General features: G+C 47.9%; 2 protein-coding genes across 2 annotated transcripts; both read left to right on the top strand.

The window, feature by feature from the left end:
- The first annotated feature begins 480 nt into the window (after positions 1–480).
- On the top strand, positions 481–4,747 carry gtf2h1 (general transcription factor IIH, polypeptide 1). Its single transcript, XM_003967529.3, has 15 exons — positions 481–669; positions 1,115–1,282; positions 1,377–1,569; positions 1,727–1,889; positions 1,980–2,073; positions 2,203–2,352; positions 2,467–2,546; positions 2,628–2,761; positions 2,826–2,913; positions 2,973–3,061; positions 3,212–3,329; positions 3,431–3,521; positions 3,605–3,720; positions 3,797–3,889; positions 3,961–4,747. The coding sequence occupies exons 2-15, from the start codon at positions 1,129–1,131 to the stop codon at positions 4,045–4,047; spliced, it is 1,650 nt and encodes a 549-aa protein (XP_003967578.1). The 5' UTR covers positions 481–669; positions 1,115–1,128; the 3' UTR covers positions 4,048–4,747.
- A 97-nt stretch (positions 4,748–4,844) lies between these two features.
- Positions 4,845–12,029, top strand: hps5 (HPS5 biogenesis of lysosomal organelles complex 2 subunit 2). The gene is made up of 22 exons (XM_011607602.2): positions 4,845–4,999; positions 5,744–5,856; positions 5,934–6,044; positions 6,120–6,184; positions 6,301–6,493; positions 6,610–6,737; positions 6,826–7,044; positions 7,119–7,190; positions 7,275–7,363; positions 7,443–7,621; positions 7,699–7,857; positions 7,941–8,100; positions 8,882–8,999; positions 9,470–9,607; positions 9,676–9,744; positions 9,813–10,372; positions 10,458–10,578; positions 10,643–10,792; positions 10,875–10,994; positions 11,069–11,289; positions 11,353–11,635; positions 11,710–12,029. The coding sequence occupies exons 2-22, from the start codon at positions 5,749–5,751 to the stop codon at positions 11,768–11,770; spliced, it is 3,324 nt and encodes a 1,107-aa protein (XP_011605904.2). The 5' UTR covers positions 4,845–4,999; positions 5,744–5,748; the 3' UTR covers positions 11,771–12,029.
- Positions 12,030–12,127: the final 98 nt, after the last annotated feature.

Genomic DNA, 12,127 nt, shown 5'->3' with positions numbered 1-12,127 from the left:
ATTCAATTCAATCCAGGCTGACTGTTGCACCACATTTGGCCCTGACCTGGGTACTCCGCCAGACAGGTAATTTCCTCATATAGTGTTTTACATCCATATGATACATACTGAATAGGAAGTTGTAATACAACATTATATAACATATTACCCTTGGCTTTGATCACTGGAAGGTCACATGTCAAAGTCCCTCCCTTTGCCAAGGTGAAAAACAATTCGATCTCTGATGGCACCAATTTAATTTCATGGATATGATGGCACTTCAAAAAGAATAGCAAAAACATTGTTTCTTTGAATATAAGCTTTATTATTTTAATATCAATTCTTTCTACAATAGCTTTCAAAATGAAATGCACGGAAATAAGTTGATTGGCATTCGGAAAACCGCGTGATGCACATGATTGTTTGTTGGGGGGGTTTGTTTGTTTTTTCGTTAAAAGTGCTCCGACTGGAACCTAATCATGATCGTTTTGTCCAGCCGGAACCTTTTAAGTGTAACACACACACTATGTCGGCACAGAAGTCAGCGCACAACGCTGACTATTTCAGTACTCATTTTTTGTTTTGTTTTAAATAACCCTTGGGGTGATTTTTGTATTTAGTAATGTACGAGTTTGAGATTATATGTTAAAGCAAGTCAAAGTGTTCGTCGCGGTGTCAATTTACCTCGAGGTAACAAGTTTATTGCCGACTTCTCTGTCAGGCTTGTGCTCTCTTTTGATTGTCAGTGTTAGCAAATATAATGCTGGTTAGCTAAGTTAGTATAATTTTTAAGACAAAATTATATAGTGCCGCTTTTCTTTAGAATGTACTGCATCGCCGTGAATAAAGGCACTGATGCTTCAATACTAAGAGCCTTATCACATATTTTGCTGAACTAGTTCCTCGTAACATTGATGATTATCCACTGGTTATTTTCTAGATTTACCTTCTTCATCGGGTAATTTGACGTTAGCGGTTGAGAAATATGGTCAACAGATCGTTTACTTTTGTCCCTTTAAATCACAATATGTGGGGAAATTAAATGCTTGTCAGAGGTTTGAGCACTGCGAGTGTTTTTTTTCTAGTGTAAATCTGATTCTCTTTCTAATGGAACTGTCCTTACATTCATTCTCAGTCATTTTTTGAGCCATGGCGTCATTATCAGAGGAAGTGTTACTGGTGTTGAAGAAAGTTCGCCAGCGGAAACAGGATGGCACGCTTTATCTGATGGCTGAACGTATTGCTTGGAGTCCAGAGGGAAAGGACCGCTTCACTGTCAGCCACCTGTATGCAGATATTCGCTGTGAGTGCTTAACAGTGCCAGCTCAGAGGCATTATTAGCATAATGCAAAGTTGATGGGTGTTCATGAACTAAATAAATATTCTCCTCTGTGTAGGTCAGAAGATCAGCCCAGATGGTAAAGCCAAAATTCAGCTTCAGCTCGTCCTTCATACCGGAGAGAGCACTACATTCCATTTTTCTAATGAGAGCAGTGCGCTTAAAGACAGAGACACTGCCAAAGAACTGCTGCAGCAACTTTTGCCCAAATTCAAGAAAAAAGCCAACAAAGAACTTGAGGAGAAAAACAGGTGACTGAGCAGTCCACGGCATTACACTGAGTCCAGAGCGATGCCAGGATTAAGAATGCAAACATTATAATTCTCCAGTTGGTTATAAAAGAGCAGCAGCTGTTATGGATTGTGTGAAAAAGAAATAAGTATAGAGCACTGTTTTTGTCTGCAACAGGATGCTTCAAGAAGACCCAGTTCTCTTCCAGTTATATAAAGACCTGGTGGTGAGCCAAGTGATAAGTGCTGATGAATTCTGGGCCAATCATTTAGGCGATGTGAAAAACAACTCCGTACAATGCAACAACAAACAGGATGTTGGTATTTCTGGAGCCTTTCTAGTGAGTCCATGAAGTCTTACACCTTATTTCGGGGGGAAATGTTTGATTGAAACGCTCATAATGCCGCAAATGTGATTTGATGCTTCTCAGGCAGATATTCGACCACAGACAGACGGCTGCAATGGTTTGAGATATAATCTCACAGTTGACATTATTGAGTCCATCTTCAGAACTTATCCCGCAGGTAAACAGGAAAAAGTCATCTTTGACATAACGAGTACTAGACTGAGCAAAGCCCCCTTTGGAATTTACTTTAACCGCACTTTATTAGTTCAACCGTAACCATTCACATAAACGTCCGTTTTGCTTGCAGTGAAGCAGAAATACAGTGAAAATGTGCCTCATAACATGACGGAGAAGGAATTCTGGACCCGATTTTTCCAGTCCCATTATTTTCACAGAGACCGAATCAGCGCAGGAACACAAGACATCTTCTCAGAGTGTGCTAAGCAGGATGAAAAAGGTAGCGTGATAAGCGTGTGGTATTCCAGCTCAACGCACCTCGACAACATGTCATTTTACTACTTTATGGCTGATTTGTTTTCAAAGGTCAATGTTTTACCTCTGTCTAATGCAGGATTAAAATCTATGGTGGAACAAGGAGTGAGGAACCCTTTGGTTGATCTCCTGGCGTTAGAAGATAAAACATTAGATGAGGTGGGAGTTAATGAGAGTTTCATGTAGTCACGGCAACAGGGTCAGCCTGACTTCCTCTTCATTTGCTGTAATCTGTCACAGGGTTATGGAGTTAACGCAGCTTTACCTGCAGCATCGACTTCAAACAAAACCGTGAGGGAGAGCAGCAATGCTGCCATCATCAAGAGGTTTAATCACCACAGCGCCATGGTGCTGGCAGCAGGCTCCCAAAAGAGGTAACAGCAGCTCAGCTGGAGAAGATGTGGACTTTTTTTTGTTAATGACGTTGTGTTTTTAAAGAGAGAAACTGACCGACCAAACCAGTGAGACCAGCAGCACAGATGGAAACTCGAGAGATTCGGACCTCTTCCAGCCTCCCGTTAAAAAGGTAAAGAAAAAAAATTAATTAAAATTCTACCATTTGCTTACTTTGGTTGACTTTCTTAGGTGAAATTACAAGAAGCAACTGAATATGAGGATCTCCAAAGGGAAAACAAACCAAAAACAATCGCTTTAAACCTCAAGAAATCAGACAGGTGCGTTGTTCTGTTTATGTTCATTTTTAGGCGAATCCAAACAAAAAGGGGTCACAAGTCCTGTCACATCTATCATAAAAATATCCAAACGGATCTGCTTATTCACCTTCCAGATATAAATGTTTTTAGTTGAAATTTCTCTTTTCCAAGGTACGCCCACGGTCCCGTGCCACTGCAGTCCCAACATTACGCCACCAGTCAGGATATCATCAACTCCATCACCTCCATCCAGCAGGAGATCTCCAAATACAAACCCTGCCTCACTCAGGTCACATTTTACTCCTCGACGTTTCTCGGACCACGCCCAGCCAACTGGGGGTCAATTTGTCAATTTAAATGGAATTTTAGAAGATGTTTCTGCCTCTCCAGGTGTTGTGCAGCACAGCAGCCAGCTCTGCCATTGCTGCACTTTCTCCAGGTGGCGTCCTCATGCAGGCAGCAACGCGGCAAACTATCAATCGTGAGTGTGTGACACACACTTTGAATGACGCGTTTGGAATGTGCTCTGTGTTTACTCTTATTCCGAATCCTTGTGAATCCCAGAGATGGTCCCCACTGATGTCCAAGGAGAGCTGAAGCATCTTTATACAGCTGCTGGAGAGCTGCTGAGACACTTCTGGTCATGTTTCCCTGTGAACACGCCATTTTTGGAGGAAAAGGTGAGCAATTTCCATCCAATAGCAGGCGCTGTTGTAGCCAGGGTGCATGATAACTTCTCCCTTTTTTGCGTCGAAGGTGATCAAAATGAAATCAAACCTCGAGAAATTTCAGATGACCAAGATTTTTCCTTTCAAGGAGAAGATTCAGCGTCAGTACTTGAGTACAAATGTAAGTTGCAGTCATGAATGCAGTCATGAGTGACAGCAGGTCAGCGTTAATCCTTCTAAATGTCGCCGCAGCTCACGGGCCATTTGGAGGACATGTTGCAGACAGCCTACAGCAAGTTTCATGCCTGGCAAACGCGGCGTATGATGAGGAAAACCTGAGCTCGGCGCCGAGGATATGGATGTCTTTTGTTTTAATGGACTCATGACCATTGTGAAGAGCCCAAAGGTCACATGAAAGCGCCGTGGTTTTGCTGGATGCCTAATGAGGACGTTCACTTGGACAGTTCTTCAGCAGAGACTTAACTGCAACCTCCCCATCACAAATCTTTCTAATTGGATTCTTCCTTTCGTTTGTATTTTCTCAGTGTTTGACAGATGGGGATTCAGTGGACCTTTTAAAGTGCTGAATCAAGACCAAATTTTGTCGAGGTTATTCAGGAAAGCGCTCAGGAAGCACGGAAGAAGTGTGGGGATTTTGAGGTTTTTGGTGTTTGGGTTTTTTAAAGTCAGAGAGCAGAAAATGAGAGTTGGTACAAATGCATTTTTTAGCTCCGGGCACAAGTTGAACAAAACGAAAGGAGAACTTATTAAAGCAATACTGTATCGACATTTCACACCCCGGTGTGTGTGACTGGAACCACACTGGTTTGTGATGCCTGTACGCTCGGTCTGCACTGAAACAAACAAGAACTGACTCTGAATTAAAGGACACAAATAGGACTTTTGCCTATTTGATCGTTTCCTAAACCTTTCAAACACCAACACTTGTAGTTTATTGTCAATACAGGTTAGTTCCATCACCGACGCCCATTTCTGCAAATATGTTGAAATAATAAACGTTCTTTAAATTGGTGAACCTTTCATTTGCGTGCGTGCGTGTTTATGTGCACGTTATGGGTGATTTGTTCATGATTTAGGGGGGAGGGGAGGAACCGCCACCCTGCTTCAGGAAGTCCCCTCACCGCCGCCCGTCACATCGGTCGGGCTCTCCCGGCAGGTCCGTTTACTCTCATCGTGACCGACTTTTTCCAAAAAGCCCACGGAACCGGCCATGTAGGGTGCGGTTGAACGGAGCTGTGGGCGCTAAATGCCGCGTCGTTCCGAACATTTGGTAAGTTTGCGGGCAGAATGCGGTTTTGGACAGCTAGCTAGCTCGGACGGCTGCTAACTGTAAACGCAACCCACGGCGATTTCGCAACTTCAGGTTTGCGACGTTTTCCCGCAGACGACAACAACAACAAAAAAAGGCGCACCGAACACAACTCCGCTATTTTTGCCTTAATTTATAGAAGTTGTCGCGGTTCTTTTAGTAAAAGATCAACGCTGGTATCGGCGTCACCAGACGCGTCTCGTGACCCGCGATACAGCGGAATCGCCCACTCGCAGCAGCCGGATCGATTCCTCGGCTCTGCAGCGAAAACACTCTCAAATTAATCTGGTTATGCAAACTGGACGTCAGAAATCTGGTGTTATCTGACAGTGGGACGCAGCAGCTCGTCCAGCCAGTTCTCACGCACACCCCGCAGCCCTAAACTCGACACTTGCTGGACGTGCGTGTGTAGAAACGACTGTTTACCCCCAAAACCCTCAAGTTTGTGATTGAGTTAATGGTTAAGTGTAATCCTAGATTAACAATAATACGAAAGACAGCCGTTTTTCTGCAGCCCTCCCAATCCAAACCGATTTATTTTTTTATATTGTTGGACTGACAGGAAATTGAGTAAAGTGGAGTCACATCTTGTAGGTTATACAGGATAATGCATGACTGATGGCTGTGGCATTCAAGGTTGAAAACCGGCTCTTTTCCTTCCATCCCAAACTTTGCTGACTGTTTTCTTTGTCATTTGTAACCCAGCGAAAATGCCTCCGATACCAGTGGCACCTGAGAGCTGCAGTCACATCCTGGCAGAGTTTGACTGCCTCGACCCGCTTCTGTCCGCCCTTCGGTTAGACTCCGGCAGGCTCAAGGTACATGCCCCCCCCCCACTTCATGAACTGGCCCGCTGAAGGCTTCAGGATTTTCTAAAGGGGGCTTTTTGTCACAGTGTACCTGCTTGGCCGTGTCGAGGAAGTGGCTGGCGTTGGGCACGTCAGCCGGTGGGCTTCACCTGATTCAGAGGGAAGGCTGGAAACAAAAGCTCATCCTCACTCACAAGGTAACATCGTACCTGTCTCAGCTGTTGGGCTGCACGTTATGACGGGTGACATGCATCTTTTAATCTCCTTCCCAGGAAGGTTCCATCACTCAGGTGGCTTGTTGCCCCCACGATGAAGATTTCATTGCTGTTGCAACAAGGTTAGCGGTGACACAATTAGGTGTCATTTAGAAATGCACTCGCGCCTGCTGGGTTGTCGGGTTTCTCTTTTTGGTGGTTCCCTTTTTGGTTTTGCATTGTTTGGTGTCTGCTCCAGTCAGGGTCTGGTGGTGGTCTGGGAGCTGCAGCTGGAGCGGAGGGGCCGCCCAGAGAGAGTCAGCGTGTCCTGGGAGCACCGCGGTCAGGCGGTCACCAGCCTCTGCTGGGACACCAGCAGCCTCAAGGTGTATGTGGGCGACTCCGGTGGCAAGGTGTCGCTTCTGCGTGCAGCATCTTCCAAACTGGGCAAGGTAACGACCGCGCGACTTGTGGCTCGTGACAAGAGACCGTTAAGAGTTTAACCTCCTCCTCCTCCGTGTACATAATCCCGTCTTTACGCTGTGGACCACATCTTGTTTGTGTCCAGGGTCCATTCGTCATCTTCCCTGTTCAGACCGTCACCACGGTGGACTCCAGGGTGGTTCAGCTTGGGTACCAAGATGGCCGCCTGTTGGTGTCTTCCTTGACTCGTTGCTACCTGTGCGACACAGAGAGGTGAGCAGCACGCGGTGTTCACCAGCACACTTTGTTGTTCTCAGTTTCTCTTCATGTGTGCGTTTGTTTTCCCGCCGTTCAATTACAGAGAGAAATTCTGGCGTGTTGGAAATAAGGAGCGTGACGGGGAGTACGGGGCTTGTTTTTTCCCTCAGAACAAGGGCTTGCTGGTGGGTCAGCCGGCACTGCTGTACTGCGCCCGGCCGGGCTCTCGGATCTGGGAGGTTAATTTCAGCGGCGAGGTCCTGAGCACCCACCAGTTCAAGCAGCTGCTGTCCTGTCCTCCTCTGCCTCTCATCACCCACAGGTCCAGATGAAACGCCGCCTCTGGAACGCCGTGTTCGGATGACAAAGTTCTAACTTGTCTGTTTTGGGCTGCAGAAACGAGCCTCATTACGATCCAGATCGGAGGGCGTCCCAGTCGGTTGCCTTCTCCAGACTCCTTTACTTGGGGTAATTTCCGACACATGTACGGATCTCTTGCTGAGGTCTGTTGATGGCCTCAGACTAACAGAACCGCGTTGCATTTGTGTGCAGAGACCTACACCTGTTGTCCTGGTCCGATTCAGCCGTCTACATCTTCACCCCTCAGAGTGGACAAGTGCTGCTGTGGACTGAAGTCAAAGGTTCCTGGCTTTTCCAAAACCACAGTCATCCATAAAAATCCTTTTTTTTTTTTTTTTAAACTTTGCTCCGTTTTTGCAGACATACTGGACGTTGCCGTCCATCGCAACGAGCTGTTCTGTCTCCACGGCGACGGGCGTCTGTCTCACCTCTCCCTGCTCTCTGCCGAGCGCTGCGTGGAGCGCCTGCTGCGGCGGGAGTCTTGGGCTCTCGCTGCGACCGTCTGCTGCATGTTCCAGCACGCCGTCACCACCAGCAGGGTGAGGCGCCTGCGGGGTCAGCGCCCTGAGGCAAAAGGACAATTTATTTAGTTGGCCTTTGCTCCTCTTTGATTCAGGCCAGGAAGTACGTTCCCATCGAGCGCCTGGAACACCTCAGGGCGCAGCTCGGCTCCAGCCCAGACCTGGAGCTCTCCGCTCAACTGGAGCAGGTCATCGGAAAACTGGAGCCTTCGGATTCAGCGTCCAGCAGCCGCAGGAGCAGCATCTCCTCTCACGTATGTTCCAGAGACGCCCTGTTGTCCCGTTAATGGCACCTTCTGGGCCGATGGTCACTGCCGCGCTCCTGCTGCCTTCCCAGGAGAGCTTCAACGTCCTGGACTGTGGAATTTATCGGGTGATCAGCCGCAGAGGGAGCCAGTCGGAAGAGGAGACCGGCTCCCTCATCAACCACTCCATGTCGGAGGAGGAGCGGCTGAAGGAGTTCAGCTTCACCCAGGAAGAGGAGCAGATGGATCATGGTAGGACTTCAAGTTGTGCTTGTTGTCAAGCACCATCCTAACGTTTGCAAATTCACTACATTATTAATAATATTAATCAACAATCATGTTAAATTTTGTCTGAGATCTTTATCTGTACAGTCTGGCATGAATGTGACTAGAAGCTATAAAAATAGTTTTTTCCATTTATATTTGTTCACTTTTGAATCTGGCCGCAAAAATCGCCGATGACCCAGAAAGGTGTAGAATCATTCACGCACGTTATTTTTTCTTTTTTTCTTTCTCTTTTTCTCTGCTTTACTTTCTTTGTCCTAACAGGATTAAATGCTTTTTCTGCCTCTTCTTCTGATTTCAGCAATACAAAAGAGTGAATTTATTTTCAGTATCACATTTTATTATCATTCTGCAGATTCAAGTAAAAATCAAGTATGATCTGACAATAACTTTTACTCTTTGCCGCCTGTACTGAGCCTCTCTGTATTTGTGTCTCTTTGGAGTTAATTTAACGTGCTTTTGTTCTGATGAGAAAATGATTAAATCATTGAAGTGATATTTGAGTGTTGATGATGTCTTAAGCTTTACGTTCATAATCACACCTTTTTAATATGAATTTTGTCTTCTTTTCACATGAACATCACCATTTTGGTTCTTTTTGCATTGTGCAGCTTCTGATTTTCTCGATAGCCACGTCTTGCACCTCGGCTCCACCTGCTTGCATCACGTCCTCTGTCTCTCATCGTTCCCCTCCAGTACTCCATCCATCTGTGTTTTTTCCTCTGGCTTTTGCCCCACCTTGATTCAGATCCCCAGAGCAGTGAGCGTGTGGAGGCAGAGCGATCAGAGCAAGGCCTGCAGTTCCACCTACCCCTGTCATTCCGCCACAAACCCCCTCGCATCGCACTGCAGGCTGTCAAAGACAGGTGAACACGGGGAGAAATGATTAGTTAGCCGCTCCAGAGAGAGTAATGAGTTAGATCTGCAATTAATGAATGTTTAAGACGCTTAAATGATACTGCTTGCTGCGTACGAAAGTGACAGCAGGGTTTTCACTGGGCTCTTACTTCCCTATTTTATAACTTAACACGATCTGGTAGGACATTAAAGAGAAAGCAGCTCCAGTGAAGTAGCCGGTTCTGGAGGATGGAAAGAAACAATTGTGAGAGAGAGTTCCCTTTTTCAAACTGAAATAACTTGTTGTTCCAGTCCAGCTGTCTCTTCAGAGGACAGAACTTCCTCTTTCACAGAAGACTCACTTCCAGTTTAATCCTTCACACTTCATCCGCGTTCCATGATTAATTTTTAAAATGTCACACTCATCCATTGAGGTTCTGTCCATCCTCGTAGCTGTAATCCGCTGGCACGTGGTTTTATGTCGATTCTCCTCCCGCAGCGTGTCCAGTTTTGTTAAGAAGACGACGGAGAAGATCAACACCCTCCAGATGAACTCTGAGCTCCGACAAAAGCCTGAATCCAGAGAGGGCGGACAGGCAGACGGCGCAGCGCCTCCCTTGGAGGACGTGGACTCTGAGTAAGTGTGCGTCTAGAGAGTAGATGCTAGCCTAATTACATAGGGTAAAACGTTGTGTTTCTCTCTAGAGTTAACGACGAGCTGCTTCACGCAGAGGCCGACATGCAGGAGCTCCGGTCGGCCACAGAGCGAGCTGCGTGAGTAAGCTCCAAGCATGTTCCTTCAGTCTGCAGAGCAGAAACTGACCCATTTGTGCCAACATCAGAGCTCAGATTCAAGATCCGCTGGTGCTGCTGGATCCAGCCAGCCTGACGGAAGCTCTGCTGGATTGGCTGCCGGCTCTGGAGCGAATCCTGGGCCCCGTGGAGGCAACTGCTGCGGTTGATTCACACGTGGACGTTCCAGGCGATGAGAAGTGGGACGGGGGGGATCTGGCTTCGTGCTCGGAACCGGAGGAATCTTTCCTCACTTTTAACAAAATAACAGAAAACGTTACAGAGGAAGAGAAGAAAGAAAATTCTGATGATTTCAGGGGAAAAGAGGACCAGAAATCGTCCATTTCAAACTGGACCAATCCAGAACCTGTTCGATTGGAGCCTCCTCGACCCATACAGACGGACCTTCTCTCTGACCTCACTCAGCTGGCAACGCTGTACGCCGAGCTGAGCTGCTTCAGAAAGCTGCTGACCGAGCAAGGCTTGGGCTGCACGTCCTTCCTGCGCCGCTACTTCTTTCTGCTGGACCAGGAGCGCGTGAGAAGAATGTGTCTGCTGTGTTACCAGGAGCAACCAGAGGCGCAGCGCTCCTTCATGGAGGCCATGTTGGGTGAGACGCTTTTGATCCTTCGACAGTCGCTCCACCAGGAAGAGACCAAGCCAACTGTCTCCGTCTGGACTGTCTTTCTCTGCAGATGTGACCCGGTCCAGTAAGATGGTGGAGGTCATCCAGCGAGGAGACCTGCTGAAGTCGCTGCGCAGCCTGAGAGAGCTGCAGCCATGGCGCGCGCCCCCCCTGCTCGCTCACTTACACAGGTGGGTGCTCGGTGTCTAACGCGTGAGGTGGACCCTGTCACTGATTTCACCCGGTCTTGTCTAGGCTGTATGAGAAGCACGGCGAGGCGGCTGTGAGGTCACTGTCACAGTTCTATCCCACCGTGACGCCTGCTGATGTAGCGGCCATGTCTCAGAGGAGCCACTTCCTGGCTTACCTGGATAATTTGGTCCAGTCACAGACTGAGGAGCACAGGTGACTCCTGCGCTCGTCGCCACTGTCGACAGACAGCAAACGCTCCCTTTCTTGATGATTTCTTCCCCCCCCCCCCGCGCAGGTTGTCATTTTTGCAGTCACTTTTGGAACCAGAGTCACAGAAACAAGACTGGCTGGCCCTGGCCCTTTCCCACGATGCTCCTCAGCGCTGTGATACCATGACCCCCGAGGGGAAGCCCAGGTCTGGCCTCAGCGTGTGCAGAAACTCTGGTTTATGCTGTCCGCCCAGCGAGTCACGGTCAACTCTCGTTGAAGGTGGCGTTCTCACTGCTTCACCTGGGGTTACGGACGCCTCCTGTCGCTCCTGATCCGCCTCCCCGCAGACCTGCCCTCCAAACAGAAGACGGCAGAGACCTGTCGCGCCCACGGGTACTGGATGGGCTACCTCTACCTGTGCCGTGAGCTGCAGCACCGCACAGAGGCCTTCTCCACCATCTGCCATCTGGATGACATCAGCCTGCTGGAGGACCCTGAGGGTAAAAGCAAACCCCCCCCCCAGTAAAACAAGCCAATCATGATGGCGTTGTTTTAAATGCCAGGTGTTGAGCCTCAGACCCTGGACGAATGGAAGCTGCTGATCCAGTTATCCCAGCCGCGCAGCAGTGAGGCGGAGCCAGAGCAGGTCAACGGCAGCAGCTGGTCCGACGGCGCCGACGACGGCGGCGGGAAGATCGACCCAGAGAGCCTGACGCTGATGCTGGCTCGTACGGCCGGGCCCGACACCGCCATGGCCGTCCTGGAGGAGTGCGGGCTCCAGCCGGTCCTTTCGCCGCGCTCCAAGCTGGTCTTTGAGTTGCAGAGGGTCACAGAGAAGAGGCAGAGGTGGGTGATAGCGGCCGAAACGGCGGCTCCTTCCTCTCATTCCAATGATTCCAACAACAACCGTCCTGTTTCAGAGCGATGATCCAGATGATGCTGGAGCGCTGCGATCGCTTCCTCTGGTCCCAGCACGCCTGAACAAAGATGGCAGCTGTTTGATGCTGGAAACACATTTATTGTGCGGACCGTCGCAATTATCTAAGCTTGTCGAACTAAATTGAAGGTATTTCTGGAATTAAGAACAGTATTACTTAATGTTAACATGTTTTTGCACAGTTATTTTCTACATTCCTTTCAGGTATATATTGCTTAACTATATTTTATGTATCTATAACAAATATAAACCTAACAGTAAATAAATTATTGAGCAATAAATAATAAATATTGCATTAAATTACTCCTGCGTTTGTGTTTTCGTATTTTTATTTCGAGCTTGAATCGAAACAAGAGATCATTGTGGACACGTGGGGAAAAACCCCAGAAGGGACTCGATGT

This window comes from Takifugu rubripes, chromosome 9 (assembly GCF_901000725.2).
Source record: "Takifugu rubripes chromosome 9, fTakRub1.2, whole genome shotgun sequence".
Lineage (NCBI taxonomy): Eukaryota > Metazoa > Chordata > Actinopteri > Tetraodontiformes > Tetraodontidae > Takifugu > Takifugu rubripes.
The sequence above is the reverse complement of the archived record's forward strand: the minus strand, read 5'-3'. Positions and strand labels throughout refer to the sequence as shown.